Genomic DNA, 25,256 nt, shown 5'->3' with positions numbered 1-25,256 from the left:
TTCGACAGGCGTATAGTCCTGAGTGTGTGAAGGCAACATCCTTCAGGACTAAAATTGACTAATCAAATCTAAAAACCCTTGACGGTAGCACTTCCTGCAGAGAAAAGTGCAGACACATGATGCTAGTAAGACGTTGTAGACTGATGTGTTTGTGCATTTATGGAAAAAAAAAAGCTGCCCTGTTGTGAAAAATGTGTGCATACAAACACACAGACTGCATCATATCACAGCTGTGCTGTATCACAGTGATCATGCAAGGAATGGATGCAGCATGATGCACATGATAGTTTGACCTTCTGGGCAATGCATGGGATACACAACACACAAGCACATACACACACACACAGACGTCTCTGTCATTGAGGATATGTCTGCAGGGCTAGAGGGAACAGAAACAAAAGGAAGGAAGTCTTGTTAAGAGAACAGCTAAACAAAATCTGCAATTTAAACAGTTAAAGTAGAACAGAGAGTGGCTGCTGTACTGTGATGTTTTCCCTCCTCTTTGTAATCCTGTGATGCTGAGTTTTGATACCTAAAGGTAATGTTATCCAGGAAACAACATCTCTATTTATGAATGGATCATTCTGATTTGGGACCATATGTCTGGGGCCGGCCCGGGGGCTTCATTACACAACCTCCTCCCTCCTCAAACCTGCACTGCAGAACTTTTCTGTGATCTCCACAAACGCTCTGACAAAAGTGCCTGAGTATGCATACACGCCCCGAGTCAGGAGATAGGGAAGAGGGAGGAGGATAAGGGTGGGAGGGGGGTGTTGATGGAGGAGAGAAAGAGAATAAGAGGGATATGAGGGACCAGGTGAGGGAGGGGAGAGAGAGATGGGGAGGGAGAGGGAGGGGGATAGGGAGAGGGAGAGAGAGAGAGAGAGAGAGGTGGCATGAAGCCAGCAGAGAGGACAGGGAAAAGTTGTGAGGTAGCCGGAGGGACGGGCAGAGTCAGCATCACTGGGGCTCTGCTGAGGAGGAATGAGAGCGAGTCGCTATTCCCTCCTGTCTCTCTGCGTCTCTGTCTGTCTGTCTGTCTCTCTCTGTTTGTCTCCCCCCTCTGTTCGTCTCTTCTCCCCTCTCTAATTTTCTCCCGTCCTGGCTGCAATGTGGCTGTCTCTGCAGTGAAAGTGCTGGCTGCTGCTGGATTCTCCTTGAGTGAACCCTGACTGTGCGCAGTGAGCGTTTGCCGCTCTGCCTGCTGTCCTGTTCACACTGACTCAGCTGTGCAGGCAGCCGGCCGGCCTCTGAGAGGGGAACACCGGCTGCAGGGGCAGGTAGGAGATGTAGATCTTGTACTTACCTTAGCTTAAAAGCATGTAGCTAGTCTTAGCTTTACCTCTTTTATATTCATTAAAAATAAACTGCATATGTGGAAACACGCATGCAAGAAACATACATACACTATTTCTGGCTAAAAATGAAGAACTGTTTGTCCTGAGATTGTACTTGATTAACTTTTTCCTTCTCCTTCTCTTCCTCTTCTTCCTCTGCCCTCTGTCTCACCTAGAGTCTCAGAGTGCTGAGGGGGCTGGCAGGCAGGTTCACCTCCCCCCAGGACTATACAGCACTGTAGGTGCATCATTGGGACGTGCCTCCTTCGGGGTTGAAACACCCAGACTGCAGCTTTCGTATTTAATCCAGGCTGTGTCAAAGCAAAGGGATATTCTTCTATCCAAAGCCCGGGCTGGATCCTGCAGCAGCTTTTATTTTGGAGCACATCTGGTGGTCATGGAGGTCCAGTGGGTTGGGGTTGAAACCCCAAGGCTGGGCCCTCCGCATACAGCCATCAGCGTGATATTCTCGATCCTCCTCGGTAATGTCTGTCTCTCACTTTTACATTACCTCATTCCAAAGCTGATGCATCATCGCCTCACTATCTCTCTGTTTAAAAAGTTCATACTTGACAGCATTAAACACCATGAGCTGGTGCCATCTTTAGTGCGTATTTGTGCAGAGAAATGAGGCTGAAGCTTTTCCAAACCTGACATTGACCTTCATCTGCTTCTGAACTACGTAGGTGTTTGATGCAATAGTGTTTACTGCACGGGTCAATACACTGCTGAAGGTTTTTATGAACGATTCTCTTCTGTTGACAGGACGACTTTGTTTTCATGAGGAGTGTTTTTCTTGGAGTTTGTGTTTTCTGTGTAATTTGCAGAACATGAGGCTCGAACTGCCTGAAAACACAGAAATACAAATAAAAGAAAGTTAGTAACAAGAGCTGAAATGTTGTTGTAGTCATAGAGTTTTATATGCATATTGATCTTTATTGGTTTGTGTTGAGATTGTGTGTCTCCAAAAGGAAATGTCAGCAGAATGAAGTGGCCCCTGTGGTGGAAAAGCTGTGTCAGACTGAGGGCACTCTAAATGAGGCCCTGCTGTTCACAGTATATAATGTGCATCTGCAGTGAAAGAGCAGAAGCAGCATCACCCCAACCAGTGTCCAGTCAATCGGCTGTTTTCCTTTCTTTAAGCTTACTGAGAAGCAGGTATCCATGTGAGACATAGTCGTGGAAAAAAACATAGACAAGACTGAAACAACACAGTACTTCAAAGACAGCATTGTCTTTAAAGTGATTTATTTACCTGTGCAAGAATGCACAGAAAACCAACTCTCTGGTAGAGTCTGATGCAGGTTAGACTTGCAGAGAAGTTTGTCTTCTTGCATTTATCATGTATTAATCATTATCTCACAATTCATTGTAAGCCTATTTTGAGAGAAGCATTTGTGTGTTCATGTTTGAATCTATTACTTATGGTGTGTATTGAGCACAACCCTGTGGAATTCCTCCTTTGGGGTGTGGAGCATTAGTGAGGTAATAATGCAGAACAAACGCCTTATAATGTTAAACCGCCTGAGACTATGGTCTGTGTTGTTACCTAGGATTTAAAAAAGGCCCTCAAATGTTTCCACTGAAGTTAAAATGATCAATAAATCTGAAACATCTCTTCCTCCCATTTACTTACATTTACATCTTGATTGTTTCCCATTAGCTTCTGCTTGCTCACAGATGTCTTAATTTAGAACAAACAGGAGATATTTGGGCCTCCTACGCCACAAACTGTGCAGTATTATTAATCAGTAAATGCAGGTGGTTAGAGAAAGGTGCGCCAGCAGTTGAGAAGCATCTTTGCGTCATCTGTTTGACGTCATAGTCATTTTTCATATAGTAATATATGAGATGATTTCATCAGGCAGTGGATGCACCAGTCTGTTTTTTGTGTGTGTTAATATAAGACATTATTTAGAAGTCAGGCTCACATGTAAACGTGAAGAGGGCGAGAGTGAATTTAGGTCTGATATGCACAGATTGCATAAATGAAAGTGATTCTGGGTCATTTTTTTCATTTTAAGAGACATCCTGAGTTGTTTTTCAGCATCCTAACCATGAGAAATTGGAGCTGTTCTCATGTATAGAGTGTGTCACCTCTCACACGTCTGATCAATAATGCACAAGTTAAAATCTTGTCTTTCTCTAGTGAAAAACCCTGCTTTAAACCTGGAGGACAAGCTGTTTTTGACTAGTCATGGGAGGTTCTCAACTTGTTGAATTACGTAACACTTGACGTTTTTCAAGGGCTAGACAGGGATGCCACCAGGGATTCTTGACCCGATGAAAAAATATGACATTGAGCGCCATTACTTCACTACTGCAAATGCTCTAATCCTCCTTAGGGCTCTTGTTCTTCAGGGGCCCTTAGATTGTCCTAACTTTCTCCCTCCTGAGGCTAAGCAGCCACACATACATCCTGACATCAGCCTGATGCAGTTATATTTTCACGAGTTGAAAAACCTGAGAAGTAACAGACACTGGCTGTACAGGAGGGCAAAGTAGGTTTCAGGCCTTTCAGGTTCATCCACCATAGAAAACTTGCATTATTTTTTATCCAGGGTCTAAACATCATGTTGAGTGTGTTTCAAATTACGTCACTTTTCAATCTCTAAAGATTTACGTTCAATATTGCATCAGCCAGGCATGGAGAGCATATACAGTATTTGTGTACATCCAAAAAACCTTTTGTTCTACCGTTGACATATGTAGGTTAGAAACTAGAGCATGGCTGTTCTACTTTTATCTGAAGAGGCAAAACTTTATGCTGCATAAGAAAACTTTAATTGGCAACAGAGAGAACAAAGACAATGGACAGAGGGCTACTGACTCCAGGGAAGTATTATTTAAATTTCGTCGGAGACACGTGGAGGTCAAGGACTGCGAAATAAAAACATGCGTCGTCAAAACATTCTTTTGGTTTTGTTCTTTCTCTGTTGTTAGCAGCTTTAATAACCACTGAGTAGGGAACAGAAATGTGGTTGAAAACAGAGGCTTTATGGAGGACACAGAGGAAGTCAAAGTAAAAGATGGATCAAATAGAAACAACTAATACTTTGTTGAAAGTTGTTTAAAACGCAGGCATGATATTGAGTACATGCGGGAAGAGACAGGAGGGGTGATGCTGTTGCTCCCTCTGCCCCGTTTTTGCAAGCTCACTGTGCTGCATTGGACCAGCTGAGGAAAAGATCGCACAGCGTGAGTTTGGGAAATCGTGACAACGGGACGAGTCTGAATCAGTAGCATTCCCACATACAGCATGCTCTCCTTCCCTGTGTTGAACGTTATCTGCTGTTCTAAGCAACATCATTCCTATTTGCTGCAGTGGTGCCTGTCAGACATTGACCTTGACCACAGTGTAAGAACACAGCAAGCACAAAAGAGAGGAGCAGAATCACAAGAATGTCAGAGAGGATGCAGAAAATATTACAGCTGCTCCTGCAACCATACATCATCTTCATGCATGTCTTTTTCTCTCTCTCTCTCTCTCTCTCTCTCTCTCTCTCTCTACCAGCTCTGTATGTCTTTAGTACAGCTCTGCAAAGCACCTTGTGTGCATGCAGTTTACACCTCACACACTAGATGGAAGCATTAAGCACAGGGTGTTAATATGATGAAAAAGGAGAGAATAGACCTACAGTGCAGTCTGTCCATCTGCCTATGGTCCCTGGTGTACAGTTACAGTCTTCACAAGGGGCACAGCAGACTTCCTCCTTTGTTATTCACAGTAATGTCACAGCAAGGACATCACAGTGTCATGTTACTGAGGGTTTGACATGAAGAGGACATACATTATAAAATGTTGAAACAATAACGGAAATATATACTTTAGATGGTTTTTGAGTTTGCTATTACACATACCAAATTAGTCTCAAAGATTTGGATTGTTGTCTAATGTTGTCGGACAACGTTTAAAAGACAGTACGTACAATGTGTGCATGTTTTGGTTATTCTATTGTGCTGTTCTGATGTGTTTAAGGTTTACTGTCATCATCCATTACCTTCGACTAATTCACATTGTTCACATCTAACTGTGTGGGCAGATCAGACATGCTTTGTGATGTAAAATATGTCAAAGTGTACTGAGTGTGAAAATCTGACTCTGGACTATTTCCAAGTGCATCCCTAACTTTTCATGGATAGTGATCTTACAAAGGAAAGTGTTAAAATTGTCCTTCAAACATAGCCGGGTGACCATAAATGTATGAAAATGTATGTCTTTTCTTTGTGTGGGATGAATACAATGAAAGGATGAATCAAAAAGTAGCTTGTCATTCTCCTCCAGTTAAAAACAAGGGTCCAGGTTACTGGAATGACTCTACCAAGACTTATATCTATTCAATAATATTGTATATGGACTTCAATGTCTATAAAAAAAATGTTGTTCTGTCATCTTGAACTGAAGAATAGTTTGAAATTTGTGGAATATGTCATTTTCTCTTGAGCAGAGAGTTACAGAAGATTGATACTTCTTCTTCTGTTTCGTGTTGACTGGGGACAGTATATTTCATGGACAGTTACGAGCAGTGGTGGACAAAGTACACAGCCTCATTACTTAAGTCAAAGTATAGATCCTCCAGGTCAAATATTACTCTAATACAAGTGAAAGTTGCTCTGTCAAATTATTACTTGAGTTAAAGTACTGAAGTACTTGCTTTTAAAAATACTTAAGTATTCAAAGTGCTTCTTAAAAAATCTCAAAACTTTGTATTTTCACAAAGCATGAGTGCAGTCAAGAATACATAGGAGTACATTATGTTACATTATGTTTATTTAGAAACCATTACTTGAAATCTATAAAAACCATACCAATGAAAAAACAGCAACTAAGTTACTCCAAGCACTGACAACTTAGTTTGAAATGTTCATCTGGGCTGAAACAAATGTTATGTAGCTCAACACGCTTTCTCAGGTTGGACAGTGAACGTTTGTATGTTTGGGCAGAGTGGGAAACAGGGAGAACATTTCAAATGATATGTATCATTCTTCATTTTAAAAACCTCTAACACGGGCTGAAGATATGGACATGGGCACTCAGGTGGAGAATTATAGCCATCATTACCACCTCTAAATGAACTGAGTGATCTAAGTGAAATTTGCTTTGTGTTTGCTCCACGTTCAATCGTGGAGACGCACAATATACAGGTATGACTAAACCACTGAGACAAACAGAACTACACAAACACATTTTACTGTCTGAGGGACCAGATTTCAGAAAAGAGAAGGAAATTCATGAGCTGTGTACAAAAAGTAGTGAGTAACTAGAGCACTGATAGAAATGTAATGGAGTAAACACAGAGCAATAATTGTCTTCTGAATGGAGTGGAGTAAAAGTAATAAGTTCCTCCAAAAAACAATACTCAAGTAAAGTACAGATATTCAAAAAATGTACTTAAGTACAGTACTCAAGTAAATTTATTCTGCTACTGTCAACCACTGGCTACGAGGGGTATCAAAGTTCCAAACTTTGTGATTCTTTTCAAACCTTTGTGTATTTTTTAAGAGTGTTGAACTATTACTTTAGAGCTGACTGAGTTGGTGTTCACACTAAAATGCTACATGTCTCTTTTCTTCTGTCCTTCTCAGGCTTGCGGTACACACAGGCTCTAGAGATGTCTGTGGGGAAGATCACCCACATGGAGGCAGTGAATGGCAGTACTGTCATTTTACCCTGCACATACGCCAGCTGTATCGGCATCAAGGACCTCTACTTCAACTGGCAGTTCAACGAAAACGGCACCATGCAGAAGGTAAGTAAGAACGCCATGTTAGAGAGAGATTCATGGTCATGTTTCTGGTCACTGGTACGTGGCAGATGATGACTGACAACTTGCTGGTCTATTCAGGTGTGTGATTCAATTATAGTATCAGAGGGAGTGGTGCCAGATGTGAAAATATATCGAGAGCGAGTGGAGTTTGTGGGGATGAATGACCACAACAACATCTCTATCATGCTTTGGAACATCACCTTCGAGGATGCAGGCGAGTACACGTGTTTTGGACGAAACCCCAAAGAGAAGGGCAGGAACCACAGCGCTGTCTTCACCCTGTACGTGGTGGACGAGTGTGAGTGTCAATATTGGTAAAGAGTCTTGATATACAGTGTGTGATGGGTAAGAGGATTTATTTTATTTTCACTATATCAAAGGAGTTTAAAAATACACTGGTATTCCTTGATGTTTATTTACTGTATAAATGGGCAATACTTAGTTTTAAAAAAAGCTCTGATATTGCCTAAACCAACCCATACATTCAATCAACCAATCAACCAATCAACCAATCAATCAATCAATCAATCAATCAATCAATCAATCAATCAATCAATCTTTATTTCTATAGCGCCAAATCACAACAAACGTTATCTCAAGACACTTTTACAAACATAGGAGGTCTTGATTTCTACCAGTCCAGTTGCCTTACGGATCAGGCTTTGGATAGGAGGTCTAAACCACTCTATGTCAAATTATGAACAGAGACCCAACTTCAAGACAGGGTAAGACTCAGTCTACCCCCACCTTAATCCACCATGAGCATTGCACATCGCAATATTTAGCTAGTTACAGTGGAGAAGAAAAACTTCCTTTTAACAGGCAGAAACCTCAGGCAGAACCAGACTCATGTTAGACAGCCATCATGCCTCGACAGAGTTGGGTCTTGAAAGAGGGATAGAGGAGAATAAGAGAGAGAGGGAGCGGTGGTAGTGACATTATCCACCTGTTAGCTCTCGACCCTCATTCTCACATTTAAAATGGGCAAAGAAGAGAGAAAAATCAGGGAGAGGTTTCTGTAGAGATGTTTTATAAAGTGGACAGGGAAGGTGGAACAAGGTTGAGAAGCCTGTTTGTGCTTTAGGTCACCACGCTGGGTTAGGCTGTACGCTCCTTTTCCCCTGACTACCCCATTTCATGGGAGAAGAAGAGAGAGGAGATAAAAAGTTTTCCCTTTACCTTAGTCTCAGCTCACAACCAGAATCAGTTCACCCTGAGCAAAATCCAATGACTTGTTTAACTGCTTGGTCCGAAATCCCCTCAAACTCTGTCCATGCACTCCTAGTTCTCCCAGTAAAGAGGTAATAATAAAAATTAAAAATAAAATCATTTTTATGGACTATAAACTAAATTTGACCGTACATACAAGGACGGTGATGCTATAGAAATACAGAGACTGTCTTGCAGGGAGAAAATAATTCTTCAGGTTACAGTTAAAAATATGATTTTTAAAAAGGATCATAACATCTTTGCTTCCAAACAGAATCTACCCTCCTCAAAATGGGAAACATCATCCCTTTTGTTTAAAGCTCCTGTGAGGAACTTTCATTCTGTATTGACAGGCGCCCCCTGTGGACAAAGAGGTGCCTCTTATCGCTCTGCTAATTTTGTCCTATACATGTCAAAGTATGACAAGGTAACAAAAGAACTCATAACACCTTGACTGATGGTAGCGTGACAGACATTAAAAACTAACTGTACAGAGATCGCCAATCTTATCCCAGATGACACGTTTCCCATTAAAGGTCATATTGAATAATGAGTAATAATTTTCGTCTGTTTCATGACCAGTAAAAATCAGAATCAGAATCAGAATCAGAATCAGAATCAGAATCAGCTTTATTGGCCAGGTATGCTTGAACACACAAGGAATTTGACTTTGGTAAACTGTGCTCTCTTTGTACAAGGCATAAGAATAAGACATACAAATAAACATAACAATATAATAATAACGATAACATCAGCTATGAATACAAAGAACAACAAATACGCTTGACTAATATGTACAGACTAAAATAATATGATAATCTGTTATTTTAGTGTGTGTATTTTAGTCTGTTATTCAATCTCCTTACAGGAGCTTTAAATCAGCTTCTGAGATTAAATGAGCAAATAATTTAACCATCCATCCAAGTCCTGTAAACAAATGTTTTCAGTCATGTGACACAGAAAAGTTTCCACACATTACTGATGGCTCTTGGGAGCTGCCAGCAGAGCCTTTAAAGTCTAAAAGGGCCAAAGGTCACAAGAGACTGGCTCCTTGTATTTCCTTCTCAAGGCGAATGCAGCAGTGGAGAAGATACAGCGCTTCTGTTGATTTAGAAACATATATTGTGGCCTGGACACTCAAAAGGTTGTGATTTTTAAAATGTCAATCTCTTTGTACAACTTTCCCTGTCCTGTGTCTTGTTGGTGTCTATAGTGAGGGTGGTTGACAACACGCTGGCCACCATGATAGCCTCAGCTGTTGGTGGAGCCATTGCACTGTTAATGGGCTTCATGCTGCTGAAGAACTTCACCCTCTTTGTTCTTGCCAAACTTGAAGAGAAAAAGTAAGTTTTTACAACCACATGGGTCACTGTCAGCAATGCAACCATTTCATTCTGTTTCATCACAGTACATAGTTTGGTAAGCTCAGATACTGAGTATGCTGTGGTAGATTTGAGGTTTCTAATTCTTTCTAATTCTCATTTTTTTCCTCCAACTCCAGTAAAGAGTGCCTTGTAACTTCATCAGGGATCGACAACACAGAAAACGGCCTCTCAGGATCCAAAGCTGATTCAAAACCGACACCAAAAAAGAAATGAGAAAGTGCATGTAAATATTATGGGTACTCATATTTATATACCTTCTTTGCATATATTTGTATATGCACATTTCTTTGCACATATGGAAAATCAATAAGTTCAAGTTGGGTCCTAAGAATCTCTGCCTGGCTGTGGCCCTCAGAGAAGAAGGATATACACATGTGCATATAACCAGTGCTTAACCTGTAAATCTTAAGGTCCCGGAGCACAGAGAGAGTGCTGTTCCATCGGGTCAGGGGTTGACTAAAAACTCATGGAGCGCATGAGAAATGCACAGAGCCCCGGGCACACAGGATTAATGGCAATAATTGTTAAAAATCAGCTGGAGAAAAGTGCGTACAAACAGCCGTTTACGGCACGATCACTTGCTCTCTGAGTGACTTGCTATGTATCTGCTCTACTTCAGCACCATGGACAGTGCCGCATTGTCCCATTTTTACATTTTCAGCACAAACAACTATTTCATCTTTCACTGCAGATGCAACAAGAATTCAATCATTTCACAAATGCCCACTTGTACACCGTGAGACTTTCAATAATTATTTACCAAAATATCTAGACAACAAATACATTTATTGGCCTGATGCATTAATCGTCATCACACTCATCACTCTTCTGATTAATTATCAACATTAAACAGAGGCACTGCAGTGGACATTAACTAAAAAACAAACAAATGTGTGCTTACCTGTTTATTTGTCGTAAACAGCCCACAAAGCAGCCACTGATCCCACCGCCTCCTTTTCCCCCTTTGAATCGTTCTTGGCGGTCGTGTTTGCTGGTGGCAGGTGCCACTGCACTAGCATTGCTGCTGCTGTTAGCAATGCTACCTGCTGCTGATATCACCACCAACCTCTGCCAAAACAACCTCTTGGTCTGACCTACCAATTAAAAGAAAAAAAAGATTAAACAAAGTTGATTGTCTTTTTGACATTTTGCTTTCCTTCCTCCTGCTGTGCGCAATCAAATCTTAGACAGTAGCATCAACTCCCACGCAGCAGGCGCCCCCACATGATCTGACTGCGATCTGACCTTTGCTCCCTCCCTATCCTTTAAAATGAAATTTTAAAGTGCTCACAAGTAGAAAAACAAGACATCTGGCAGTAATTGCATGGGTAATTAAAAGACAGAACAGATAATATTAAATATAACACAACATTTATTTAGATTTTGATAGTGACAAAATAAGTGCCGGTCCCGGTCTGGGAGGTGCTGGCTCCTGTTCCAGCATGATCAGATTAAGACTTAAACAATAACTGTGCAGATTATATACAACTAAAGAATGTGCAAATTATGAATGTACAGACTACTACTTCAAATGTGCACACACATTTAACACAAAGTATGGCTGCACCTAATAGAGACACTTCTGGTTGGCATTTCTCAGTTTAAATATATTTCTCTTCTATTATTTTTGTCCACCTAGTCCTCCTAGTGCCAGTTTTAGGTGATATTCTTGTTCTCTTCCTTAGTGTAAATATGAAATGTCTTCTTTTTTTTGGTCAAATTGTCTCTGAATGGACACACTGCTTTAGCATGAGCAGTGAGGGAAGACGTTGGAATTAAACTGTTTAAATTATCAGTGTTTAAGCAGGTTCAGAACATACACAGTTTGGCTAAGATTTGCTCAAAAATTATTAGATGTTACATAATTATATTATTTTGCCGTATCTGATGACCCTTAAAGCAAGACTAACAAACTGAATGTGAACCTGTTTCTGTTGTTGTGTGTACTGGACCTAAAAAGTATGGTGCTGGTATTGCACCCAACAAGTAATGCATTTTTAAAAATGTCCCAATTCAAAAAGCGGTACAGACAAGGGAAGCTACTTTTACTACTTGCACAGGTCAAGTATATTTAGAGGAATTCTGAAATGTGTTTAAACAAAATAAAAGTGTTCCTGTTTAATATCAGTTCACACTCAGAGTCTCTGATGGATGGTTTCAGTTTAAACCCATCAGATTAGAATAATGTTGTGTGCACATTTGAAGAAAAAGTTTGAATCGTGTGAATTTGCTCACACGTGTTATCAGAATGGGTGTTTGAGGCTTATGAGTGTTATGTGTAAGATAGTTGTGTATCATTTTTGCACTGCTGTGCACTGTTTTGCAGCCATGACTTATCTATGGTTCTCTGTGGCCACAGCCAGAGCACATAAAAAATGAAACTTTGACTGTTTTTTCCATTGAGGGTAAACAAATACTCTCTTTATTTTAATGCTTGAAACAGGGATTAATGAAATGTAGTAACAGCTGAGCTGAATACCTCAAAACAAAAGTCAAGGTAACCCTACAAAATGTAGTCAAATCAATCAAAATGAGACTGAAATTATGGATTTATGCTTTGATTTCTTACAGTTCTGTATTTGTATTAATACACTAATAATAAATGTGTAACTTCTCTCTAGAGAAACACATTCTTTTCTCGATTTGCAACCACAAACATAGGTGATTGACTGGAGGGGTTACTGACAGAATATTGTGGGATTCAGCCCAGCTCTCCATGCTGTATCTTCTCTTTGCTTGATATAAACACAGGTGCCTGTTAGTGCTTCTCGGCTCCTCCGTCAGTGAGGACGACTACATCCTGCAGAACAGTTTGTAAAACTCAGCAAATAGTAATAACCCAACAAGCTTCTCAGCTCAATGATAGACAATCCCCTTAACTGTCCCCCACACCCCCTAGAAAATGAATGACCCTCAGATGATGCTGCTTTTAAGACAAATAACCACTGCATTCAAAGCATGTGCAACATGGGTCAGACTTTAGACACAATGCTTGAAGTCAGAAAAACAATCTTTTTGGGGAAAATGTCATGTCTTGATATACTAACACTGGTAGTGTCAGCTCTGAGGTCAACTGTAAATCCCATTTTATGCCATGCTATTGTCATTGTGCTAACCCTGGCTACAGCTAAGCACTATTTGGTGATGCAGCCCTCAATACTGGATTCAGATCAGACTCAACATTTTCCTTTTGCTTAGTATGTGCCTCTTCATGAAAACGCCTCGTTTTTCAAACCGACATTCATTCACCTAGTCTTGCAATAATAATCTTTTCAGCTGTTTTACAGTGAAATAGATAAACCCGGTGGTCCTGCCCATGCATAGTCAGTGTGACATACATTCAGAGTTTAAATCAACCTGGGAGATTGCAGGCTGAGTATGGGGCTGTAGTTTAAACTCTGTTCAAGCTGGCAATAAGACAAGTGATGCTCTCTGTGGATCCCACTGACTGACAGTGCCAAACAGGGATGAACTGTACCGGGTATCACTAAAGGAGATGAATGTAACTTCACCCAACTCAAACAGTGAAATACAATTTCACCTGCATTTACAGTATACAGCTTCAATCTGTTGTACATTCAAGACACTGAATGTCTGGCTTTAAAAAGAAATACCTCTGGTGAGTGGGACAGGTGATAACACTGTGTTGTTGTATGAACGTACCTCCTCAGTCCCTACAGCTGTTGAATGAGTGCACTGTACAGTGAAGTATGAAGCTTAAGTGGTTTACTGACGTCATTGTTAATGTTAATAATAATGTGCCTCTGCATTAAAGTGACCGCACTCTTGAGTTGCAGGCTTTAAGCAATACTATAGAGGGTGTTTGTTGGGAACTCTTAAAGATGTTTATTTTTAACTATAAATCATCCAAAGCAGATTATGTTTGCCATATTGATTATAAAATGAGATGAAACCAAACAGCACACAAGAAGATATAATGGAGTGTTCGTACGTTTTAAGGTCTGGGGAAATAATGATGTGAGTTACTGAATGTCACATATGTCCTGTTAAAACTGCATATTTTGGACAAAAGGCAAAAAAAGCTCTGTTGCACTCTAGAGGAGAGTCAGGTGAGAAAATCAGTCTCACTCTTTGTATGGTAAACATGAAGCCATAGCCACCTGCTAGTTAAGGTGCATTTCGACCAAGAGTTCTGGGGTCTTTTAGCCCACAGAACTACTTTCCCTGGAAATAAAAGGTTCCTGTGCCCCCAATGTTTCTGCGTTTCGACCGCGAGCTCAACCCTCTGTGTTTCAACAATTCTGATTCTGATTCTGATTCTAAACTCCACAAACCCGATAATGTTCAACCAAAAGTCCCAGGACCTTTGAAAAGTACTACCCCCCAAGCAGGGGCTTTTCAGGGGGAAGATTATCTACCCCTGAACTAAATTTAGACCCTGGTTCCTCCGGTGGAAACACACATAGTTCAGGGGTAAAGTTCCTGCGGTCGAAAAAACGCCTTTAGCTTAGCTTAGCTTAGCAACTGGAATGGCTATCATGCTCTTTCCAAGCCACAATCCCTTAATGAACATGTTATATCACATGTTTGTTTTTTATCCCTTCAAAAACACATATGTAAAAATAACAAATTGTGGTTTCGTTCAAGATTAAGTGCGGAACTATTTATTGGGTGGGTGGTGCTTAGTGATTTCTGGAATCGGTGACTGTTGTCGGAAACTTCATGTTATGATATCATTTTAGGGAGGCCAAAAACAAGATGTGACATGCACAATAGTGGCAAGGGATGAGTGGGTGAAGCTGAGCTAAGTTAAGCTAAGCTAGGCTGAGTGTCTATTAGCTCTAATTCCAAATTAAACAAATGATAGTGTTAACCTTCTTATTCAAGTCTTTGCAAAAAAGAAAATTATATTGATTTTAGGAATAGTTGAATAATTCCTTTTGGTAAAAAGTCAGTGGACAGTAAATTATGGGTGAACAGAATGAAACTAAGAACAAATTTGTGAGCGGTGCTGTGATTGCTTACAGATACAGTTGTGCTCATAAGTTTACATACCCTGGCAGAATTTATGATTTCTTGGGTAGTTTCTTCTGTCATTATGATATAAAAAGAGTAAACACAGTTGTTTCACAATAAATGGCTTCACCCAACCACTAACCATGAGTGAAAATAAAGTTTTTCTCTTATTCACCTTCTCTGAAAAATTGCACAAATTCTGCCAGGGTATGTAAACTTATGAGCACAACTTTATCTACACAATAGGTCTATTACTGAATGACTAAAGATTCATTAGAGATTTATGATTAAACATCTAATAATATTTGGGATTGTCAGAGTGCACATGGATTATCTCTGTGTTTCATTGATTAATAAGAAATGTTTCTCTGATAATGCTTTTGGATAATGACAGGATTGTTCCAGTGAGGGCCGTATGATGACAAGCTACTCTATGCAAACACAAGAGAAGCGAATACTGTGACAGTGTGTCACACTGCACCTTTGAGTTTCTATTATCACAGGTCTACTGAGCAATACAACAGTGGAGGTGTGCAGGATCAGGGAGTTGAGATGATGGGATGCAGGTTGAATGGGGAACATTGAGGGAGGAGCATGGAGTGGACTGGAGCCCTTGTACTCAATTAGACCCTGAAGAGTGTAAAGATTCACAAAGTCATTCTCCACTGCTGCTCTCTGCACACAAATATACAGCTATAATGCTCTGGCTCGCTCTTAAATGATGTCTCCATTTCAACCTCTTATCCATGCACATCAGCTCCTGATCTCTTTATTATAGACACATAAACTCTAATAAACTTTTGATTAAAGTCTTTGTGTTGTGCTGTTTGTTTCTAAAGGAGTGAAACTCTTCACCTTGATCTCCTGCAGTGCAGAGGAAAACTTAATGGGTAAACCTGTTACAAAGAGATGTCTCGTCAAAAGATACAGATTAATTTTCATTTCTATTGAGACATATAAGATGTAATAAGTAAACCAGAAAAATGGGGCACTGCCCCATAAGCGCACACCCCATATGCAGAGGCTTTAGTTCTCTCCAGTCACGAACCTTTGCTGCATGTCTTCCACCACTCTCTACTTCCCACATTTCCTATTTCTCTTGGGCTGTCTTATCAATAAAAGCAAATATGCACCACGAGTAGCTTAAAAACTCAAAAATAAATAAAAAAAACAACACTGCAAACATCAAGCCGACTGGGAGTTCTCTGCTAAATGTTAGCATAGCATGAGTTAGCATTGTCTTTATTACCTCGTGTGAGCCTGCAAGACAAATCATCAATATCATCATAGTGGAAAAGATATATATATCTAAATGTATAAGGTTTACTTAATAGTGTGAACATAGAAGTGTACAGTCCCAATGCTGTTCACTTAAAAGTATATAGTTAAAGATATGCATATAATAGTGCACACTTAAGAAGTGTATTTAAAAGTAAACACTTAAGTGTTCAGTTAAAGTAAAAAGTAAAAAGTATGCACTTAAAAGTAAACACATAAGTATGCACTTAATAGTGTGCTCAAAGTGTGCACTATGACATTGCATAAAAAAGTGCACTCAGAAGAAGTATACACAAAAAAGTGTGTTCTTAAAACACTTCTGAGAATTCTTCTGCATTCCTATCAGCAGTTGGTACTCAACTTGCTGAGCTTACAAAAGTATCGTATTATGTAAAAAAAAAAATTGTGGATGAAGAAGGTTTTGTGTTAAGTTCAGACTCTTTTTTATGAATTCATGTGTGATTTTTTTTTCTTCACGTTATATATTGCAAGTTACTAGGTTGTAACTATTGGCTACTTGTACACATAAAGCGACATTGATACGTTCTGAGCAATAAAACATTACATGTTAACTTTGAAGCATTTCCATGTTATTGTTTATTCCTTGTGTACACAGTACACCTAAGTTGGAAGATTGACTCCCTAATGGTTGCTTCTGGAGAACTAATGCAGGGTGAATGCTGGTTTTTCCATTACTCTTGGTCAACCATCTGTATGACGGGGAAGTGTCATCAATTAAGTACACTAGGAAAGTCTATATTTTCGTGAGTACTGTCTCGAGGTACAAATTTGGCATACTCGGTTATAGTTTTTTAAATTCAGCAGAGCTTATTTCCATTTTTTTTTAATCCAACACATTGTATTTTAAGAATTGAATAAGGTTGTATCTCATTTTTTAATGAGACTTTTACTAAACTATTCTGAATTAAGTTATCTCAAACATTTTTTGGGTGGGATGAAACCCACGCATCCACAGAGGAAGGCAGGAGAGCCTTAAACCTGCAGTCTTTCTTCTCACCTCTGGTTTTAATCCTGAAGCCTCACACTGAACTCCAGAACTTGTTCAGACATATCCCTACAGGGGCTGTATAGGAGAACACAGTTGTAAAAGCTGACTTTTTATGCACTTTTCTTCCAGCCCCTTCATTAAAAAGGGGTGTAACCAAATGCAGGGTTCCCACGCATCCTGGAAAACCTGGAAAAACTGGAAAACAGTTGACCAGTTTTCCAGTACTGGAAAACACCTGGAAAATGGGAGAAAAAGTAAAATTTCCTGGAAAATCACATATAGTCCTGGAAAATGATTCCAACATGGCTGCGTGCGACCTGACCCTATTAACAAAACACATCCCCATTCATTGAAAGTTGGGTGCACGCTGGGCTGGAAAAGACAGTGACACTGCACAACTTTTTTCACATCTTTTCTACTTCACTTCATAATCATGCATTCACAGAAAACGGGGGTATATTGTTTATGTTTTATGGTATATTTGGCTCATTTACCGTACTCTAGCTCAGTTGTTCTCAAAGTGGGGTCCTGGGACCCCTGGGGGTCCGTGAACCAAAGCGTGGGGGTCCGTGAAATAATTTGAATACATTTCTAGTAAATCATAAAATTGTGCTGTGTCATTACAAAACAGCATATACACCATTGTTATGATACCATTTGGTGGCTCGAAGGGATATGTGAGTCTTGTTACTGTTAATGTTCTGAAAGCATTTAAGATCAATTACTTGAAAAGTATAAATGCTGTCATGTTGAGTCCACAAGGAATGAAATGACCCTCTGTTTTAAAGTATACAAGTGGTATGTTTTACAATACAAATAGTTCCATGGGCAAGTAAGAGTGCAAATGGTAGTAAGCATATGCTTTAGTGATGGGAAGTTGGGCTCTTTTCAGAGAGCCGGCTCTTTTGACTCGGCCTCCAAAGAAGAGCCGGCTCTTTCGACTCCCGAAAGGCTCTTAATTTAGGATCTTTTGTAGCCGTATATTTTACCTTAATTTTGCAAAAACTAATGGTTTGTGTGTTTAAAAACCCTTTTACGTACTCTGTTTTTATGAGAAGCCTTATTATTGCCCAATTGTGTGCATTTATTCTGTTACAAAATCATTCTCACCCTGATCCTAGGGTTATGATTAGGGTTAGGGTTGTGATTAGGGTTAGGGTTAGGGTTGTGATTAGGGTTAGGGTTAGGGTTGTGATTAGGGTTAGGGTTGTGATTAGGGTCAGGGTTAGGGTTAGGGTTGTGATTAGGGTTAGGGTTGTGATAAGGGTAAGGGTTAGGGTTAGGGTTGTGATTAGGGTTAGGGTTGTGATTAGGGTTAGGGTAAGGGTTGTGATTAGGGTTAGGGTTGTGATTAGGGTTATGATTAGGGTTAGGGTTGTGGTTAGGGTTAGGGTTGTGGTTAGGATTAGGGTTGTGATTAGGGTTAGGGTTGTGATTAGGGTTAGGGTAAGGGTTGTGATTAGGGTTGTGATAAGGGTAAGGGTTAGGGTTGTGATAAGGGTAAGGGTTAGGGTTAGGGTTGTGATTAGGGTTAGGGTTGTGATTATGATTAAGGTTAGGGTTGTGATTAGGGTTAGGGTTGTGATTAGGGTAAGGGTTAGGGTTAGGGTTGTGATTAGGGTTAGGGTTGTGATTAGGGTTAGGGTTGTGATTAGGGTCAGGGTTAGGGTTAGGGTTGTGATTAGGGTTAGGGTTGTGATTAGGGTTAGGGTAAGGGTTGTGATTAGGGTTAGGGTTGTGATTAGGGTTATGATTAGGGTTAGGGTTGTGATTAGGGTTAGGGTTAGGGTTGTGGTTAGGGTTAGGGTTGTGATTAGGGTTAGGGTTGTGATTAGGGTTAGGGAAAGGGTTGTGATTAGGGTTAGGGTTGTGATTAGGGTTATGATTAGGGTTAGGGTTGTGATTAGGGTTAGGGTTAGGGTTGTGGTTAGGGTTAGGGTTGTGATTAGGGTTAGGGTTATGATTAGGGTCAGGGTTAGGGTTGTGATTAGGGTTAGGGTTAGGGTTGTGATTAGGGTTATGATTAGGGTTAGGGTTAGGGTTGTGATTAGGGTTAGGGTTAGGGTTGTGATTAGGGTTATGATTAGGGTTAGGGTTAGGGTTGTGATTAGGGTTAGGGTTAGGGTTGTGATTAGGGTTGTGATTAGGGTTAGGGTTGTGATTAGGGTTATGATTAGGGTTAGGGATAGGGTTGTGATTAGGGTTAGGGTTAGGGTTAGGGTTGTGATTAGGGTTATGATTAGGGTTAGGGTAAGGGTTATGGTTGTGATTAGGGTTATGATTAGGGTTATGATTAGGGTTAGGGTTAGGGTTGTGAATAGGGTTAGGATTAGGGTTATGATTAGGGTTATGATTAGGGTTAGGGTTGTGATTATGGTTAGGGTTATGATTAGGGTTAGGGTTAGGGTTGTGATTAGGGTTATGATTAGGGTTAGGGTTGTGATTAGAGTTAGGGTTAGGGTTGTGATAGGGTTAGGGTTGTGATTAGGGTTAGGGTTATGATTAGGGTTAGGGTTAGGGTTAGGGTTAGGGTTGTGATTAAGGTTAGGGTTAGGGTTGTGATTAGGGTTAGGGTTAGGGTTGTGGTTAGGGTTAGGGTTGTGATTAGGGTTAGGGTTAGGGTTATGATTAGGGTTAGGGTTAGGGTTGTGATTAGGGTTAGGGTTAGGGTTAGGGTTGTGATTAAGGTTAGGGTTAGGGTTGTGATTAGGGTTAGGGTTAGGGTTGTGATTAGGGTTAGGGTTATGATTAGGGTTAGGGTTAGGGTTGTGATTAGGGTTAGGGTTAGGGTTGTGATTAGGGTTAGGGTTAGGGTTAGGGTTGTGATTAGGGTTAGAGTTGTGATTAGGGTTATAATTAGGGTTAGGGTTGTGATTAGGGTTAGGGTTGTGATTAGGGTTAGGGTTATGATTAGGGTTAGGGTTAGGGTTGTGATTAGGGTTGTGATTAGGGTTAGGGTTGTGATTAGGGTTAGGGTTAGGTTTAGGGTTGTGATTAGGGTTAGGGTTGTGATTAGGGTTATGATTAGGGTTAGGGTTGTGATTAGGGTTAGGGTTAGGGTTGTGATTAGGGTTATGATTAGGGTTAGGGTTGTGATTAGGGTTAGGGTTAGGGTTGTGATTAGGGTTGTGATTAGGGTTAGGGTTGTGATTAGGGTTATGATTAGGGTTAGGGATAGGGTTGTGATTAGGGTTAGGGTTAGGGTTAGGGTTGTGATTAGGGTTATGATTAGGGTTAGGGTAAGGGTTATGGTTGTGATTAGGGTTATGATTAGGGTTATGATTAGGGTTAGGGTTAGGGTTGTGAATAGGGTTAGGATTAGGGTTATGATTAGGGTTATGATTAGGGTTAGGGTTGTGATTATGGTTAGGGTTAGGGTTGTGATTAGGGTTAGGGTTATGATTAGGGTTAGGGTTAGGGTTGTGATTAGGGTTATGATTAGGGTTAGGGTTGTGATTAGAGTTAGGGTTAGGGTTGTGATAGGGTTAGGGTTGTGATTAGGGTTAGGGTTATGATTGGGGTTAGGGTTATGATTAGGGTTAGGGTTAGGGTTGTGATTAAGGTTAGGGTTAGGGTTGTGATTAGGGTTAGGGTTAGGGTTGTGGTTAGGGTTAGGGTTGTGATTAGGGTTAGGGTTATGATTAGGGTTAGGGTTAGGGTTGTGATTAGGGTTAGGGTTAGGGTTAGGGTTGTGATTAAGGTTAGGGTTAGGGTTGTGATTAGGGTTAGGGTTAGGGTTGTGATTAGGGTTAGGGTTATGATTAGGGTTAGGGTTAGGGTTGTGATTAGGGTTAGGGTTAGGGTTGTGATTAGGGTTAGGGTTAGGGTTAGGGTTGTGATTAGGGTTAGAGTTGTGATTAGGGTTATAATTAGGGTTAGGGTTGTGATTAGGGTTAGGGTTGTGATTAGGGTTAGGGTTATGATTAGGGTTAGGGTTGTGATTAGGGTTGTGATTAGGGTTAGGGTTGTGATTAGGGTTAGGGTTAGGTTATAATTAGAGTTGTGATTAGGGTTAGGGTTAGGGTTAGGGTTAGGTTTAGAACCAGAACTAAACTTAAGCATACAGAACCAGAACCAATCTCATGCAAACAAACCCAGAATCAAACTCAACCAGAACCGAACCAGAACCCTACCAGAACTGAACCAGAACCAAACCAGAACCGAACCAGAACAAAACCGAACCAGAACCGAACCAAAACCGAACCAGAACCGAACCAGACCCGAACCAGAACCGTACCAGAACTGAACCAGAACTGAACCAGAACCAAACCGGGACCGAACCAAACCAGAACCGAACCGAACCAGAAACGAACCAGAACTTTACCAGAACCGTACCAGAACCGAACCAGAACTGAACTAGACCCGAACCAGAACCGAACCAGAACCGTACCAGATCCGTACCAGAACCGAACCAGAACTGAACCAGACCCGAACCAGAACCGAACCAGAACCGTACCAGAACTGAACCGAACCAGAACCGAACCGAACCGAAACAGAACCAAACCAGAACCGTACCAGAACCGAACCAGAACCGAACCAGAACCGTACCAGAATCAAACCAGAACAGAACCGAACCAGAACCGTACCAGAACCGAACCAGAACCGAACCAGAACCATACCAGAACCGAACTAGACTTGAACCAGAATCGAACCAGAACAGAACCGAACCAGAACCGAACCAGAACAGAACCAGAAGCAGAACCGAACTCAAGCCAACTGAACCAAAACCAGAACCAAACTCGAGCAAACAGAACCAGAACCAGAACCAAACTCAAGCAAACATTATTAATGTCCTCAGGTTGGCATCGAGAAAAATCAGATGCCTCAGCTTGGATGGGCTGATCTAATATCTCCTCTCAGTGAGTATTTGCCCGGTCTTTGAGAAGACTCTCTCTGAAGGAACAGATGTAGCCAGGATACACAGCCTCCCCTCCATCACCTGTATCCTATATCCTCACATATGATTGGCCGCATGGCCGCCATGCTGACCAATCAAAACAAAGTTCTGCTGTGAGCAGAGCTGGGGCTGAGCACTGTGAGAGCTAGGCAGCAAAAGGAAAAAACTGTGAGCCGGCTCTCTCTTGATGCGAGCCGGCTCTTCTGATTCACTGTAAAGCATCGGCTCTCAGAGCCGCAGCTTTTGATCATGACACATCACTAATGTGCTTAATCTGTGTTACAATTATGAGGGGGCCATGGACAGTTTTCTCACCTGTAAGGGGTCCCTTAAGTTTCAGAACCCCTGCTCTAGCTAGTAGGAGTGCAAACTCCCGATAGTGAAAACAAACGGAACAAAAAGAGCGACACAGCTGCACAGAAACTCCATGTTGTAGACATCCATGATCATAATAGACATCGCCATGCAGGAAGACAGTTCACATTTTTTTTAAATCTCTGAGAGATCTTTCAGATTTTTTCAGAGTTTACGGTAACTCAAATAAAAAACTTGACATTTGCTTTGTTTTATATCGACCACTTAGCAGGATGAATATCATGATTAAGAAGGTATATTTTGAGTCTGAGTTGAGTTGAGAAACATTTGTGGCCATTTTTGTCATTCAGATCTATTTAGGTCATTAATGCACTGATCCTCTGATCATTATTATTATTTAATTATTTCAGTAAGGCAGCTTCCTGATTCCTTTGCTGGCTCTTTTGTTTTTTTCTTAGCTCATTTTATATTTCTTGAGAAAAGAGAAAGCTGAGATGAGAGTTGTCCATCATTGTTACTTTGCACTAATAAAGTGAAGTGCTGTACATCTGTGGTTGCATTATTCTATTATCAATTTGCCATCATTTTTAAGTATGTAAGAGATGATATCATTGATAGCCATAGACTACATGTCTTTCAATGTAGACTTCCACTGAGAGGAACATATTAGACTATTTAGGAACTAAATTAGGAACTAAATTTAGACGGTCATACCAGCTTGATCATCAATAAAAATGTCCTGGAAATGTCCTTGAAAATGATCTCTGGAAAAGAGTGGGAACCCTGAAATGGAGTACATCCAGTAGATGACGGCGTGTTTGATAAAGATAGTCTCTAGCTGTGTGTGAAAAGCGTGAATTGGATGGGAGAATACAAGTGAGCTGAGTTGTCAAATGATTTATCACAGTAATAAACTTTTCTAGAGAACAATTGTCTTAAATGCTTAATTAAAGTGTTCTTCTATACTGCATGAGCTTTATTTAGTAAATTATGTAGAGTAAATTTAGAGTAAACCCAAAGATAAAGCAAAGCATGCAGCAGTGTTTGCTGATAAGTAGTTATGAGAATGATCTAAAAAACGTCACGTAAAGTGCTGAATTGTGCTTGATGTGAGATAATTATTGAATTATATCATAATATGTCCTTAATGTATCATCACACATTAAGGAAAAATACTATGTTGGAATACTGCTTTTCTGATAAAATTGCAGCAGCCAGCCTGTCCTCCTTTTCAATCCACGCTCCGTTTTGGACGCCCCTCGGGTTGCAAGATATGAGATCACCTATCACTGTAAACCAACAGGTGTAACGATGGAAGCGGCCAGGCCAACTGGTTCAGATACACTCTCGGTGATTGACTCTATCAGACCAATAAAGCTTTGGCACTTCTTCCTGAAAACCCACGACCAGAAACATGACCGGGCAAGGATAAACAGCTTATTGAAGAAGAGAGAGCGCGGAGAAAGGTTTCAAGACCGACGCAGAGCTGGTTAATTTTCTCCTGACCAGGTAAGCAGACAGATGACAGGTGAGACAAGTAGTTCGTCATTCTACCCAGAGCATATTTTTCTCATATACAAAAGCAACAGGAGCTGGTTCATGATTTGCAAACAAATTCATTGTAGAGATGTATAAATAAGCAACTCACGGTGTTGTAGTAGTTAGCCTCATATTGTAGCGTCCGCGACATGGCAACCTCCGTGCGCGTCGGATCTAGGAAGGCGGGGCGAGGAGGGTGACGCCTCTAATGCAATTTGGACTGCAGTACCCATTTTAGAAGCTAGGTGTCAGACTTATTGTGCGCCTTAAGCAGAAATTAGCATCCCACATAAGTATCACTGTTATCCTACTGTCAGTTTCACTTTGCTAACCAAACTAGTAGGAAATTAAAATTTTATCTCAACATTTTTCCAATTCCCCACCTCTCACTATCTTGTCACATGATTAGTATTGTTACTTCTGACTCCAAAAAATCAAGATTGGCATGGTAAAATCAAGCGGCAACCTCAGGTCTAAAAATATGAGTCACATGCAGAAGTGCTAAAAACTGCAGGTCATCGAGGATCCACTTGAGGCTGACTCCAGAAGTACCAGAAACCACATCCACACCAATTCAAAAAAGACAATCTTTACAGCAGAAATAAACATGTTTACAGCCTGGTACAAAAGACAAGTGTAGTCTGGATAGCTAATTTCTCGATCGGCACACACTGTAGGGTGGGTGAATTTTTTTATAACGTTGCAATTTCGAAGATATTGAGATTACGTCCCTTCCAATGAGAGGCACAGATGACTTGATTGACAGGCGGGAACACTGCAGCTGTTAGCTAGAAGGCTCAAAGCCCGCCTCTTTACATCACAATCACTCTACAGCAGCAATATGGCTCCCGCCGATTGGCCTAAAACAAGTGCTTCAGAAACTGATGTATGCTCTACTCATATATACCCCAGAGGTTTACTCTGCCCTCGGATAGCAAATTTGTTTAAGCACTATTTTTGCACATGTTTAACTGGAGAGGAGAGATCAAAGGTTACCTTATGGTGCAGATGTGTTAACTGTGAGCCCATAACCCTGCACCCAGAGAGCTACTGCTGTCACTAGTGGGACTTGGTAAAAACAATATTCGTTATTTCATTCTAGTATTTTTGTTATGAAAAAAAAAAATGCAATTCACCTTTGGTATTTTTGTTAAATCAGATCAGCTTACCTCCCAATAAGCTTTAAAGTTTAAAATGTCCCTATGGTCAATTTTTTTTCAATCTTTTCTAGGGGTATCATCTTTTTTTGTCTAGGCCAGTTTCATTAGTTTGTTTTTTAAAATGATTCTGTTGGACCAAAATTCAAAAGCAATTTCTGATTTTCATTTGTTAATTTTCAGTACATTTGTATTATTTATTACTTTTGTCAGTTTTGACTTATTTCAGTGACATTTTTGTGTTTTGATTGTCTTTAACGGAAGGGTACCAACATTTTTTCCACGTGTCTCTAAACAAGAAATCATTGAACTGCACCAGTCCATCTTATTCCATTTTCATTTGTGTCCTTCCTCTTACATTGGAATTTTCAGTCCACCTTTTGTC

The 25,256-nt window shown here is 40.5% G+C and overlaps 1 protein-coding gene and 1 long non-coding RNA gene across 2 annotated transcripts; one reads left to right on the top strand and one right to left on the bottom strand.

Moving 5' to 3' along the window:
* Positions 1-937: 937 nt before the first annotated feature.
* Positions 938-9,912, top strand: scn4bb (sodium channel, voltage-gated, type IV, beta b). Its single transcript, XM_034683056.1, has 6 exons — positions 938-1,280; positions 1,514-1,819; positions 6,924-7,087; positions 7,184-7,403; positions 9,528-9,657; positions 9,816-9,912. The coding sequence occupies exons 2-6, from the start codon at positions 1,735-1,737 to the stop codon at positions 9,910-9,912; spliced, it is 696 nt and encodes a 231-aa protein (XP_034538947.1). The 5' UTR covers positions 938-1,280; positions 1,514-1,734.
* On the bottom strand, positions 1,102-23,882 carry LOC117812357. Its single transcript, XR_004631199.1, has 3 exons — positions 23,824-23,882; positions 10,601-10,793; positions 1,102-2,183 (listed from the first exon to the last, which is right to left on the bottom strand). It is a non-coding gene; the product is annotated as an uncharacterized LOC117812357 (long non-coding RNA).
* Positions 23,883-25,256: the final 1,374 nt, after the last annotated feature.

Source organism: Notolabrus celidotus, chromosome 5, assembly GCF_009762535.1.
Source record: "Notolabrus celidotus isolate fNotCel1 chromosome 5, fNotCel1.pri, whole genome shotgun sequence".
Taxonomy (NCBI): domain Eukaryota; kingdom Metazoa; phylum Chordata; class Actinopteri; order Labriformes; family Labridae; genus Notolabrus; species Notolabrus celidotus.
The sequence above is the reverse complement of the archived record's forward strand: the minus strand, read 5'-3'. Positions and strand labels throughout refer to the sequence as shown.

Excerpts from the sequence above, each read along its gene's own strand:
- scn4bb (XM_034683056.1), top strand. The coding sequence starts at position 1,735 with ATGGAGGTCCAGTGGGTTGGGGTTGAAACCCCAAGGCTGGGCCCTCCG. Across the intron at positions 7,088-7,183 it reads AAAACGGCACCATGCAGAAG|GTGTGTGATTCAATTATAGT; the intron begins GTAAGTAAGAAC and ends TGGTCTATTCAG. Across the intron at positions 7,404-9,527 it reads CCTGTACGTGGTGGACGAGT|TGAGGGTGGTTGACAACACG; the intron begins GTGAGTGTCAAT and ends TGGTGTCTATAG.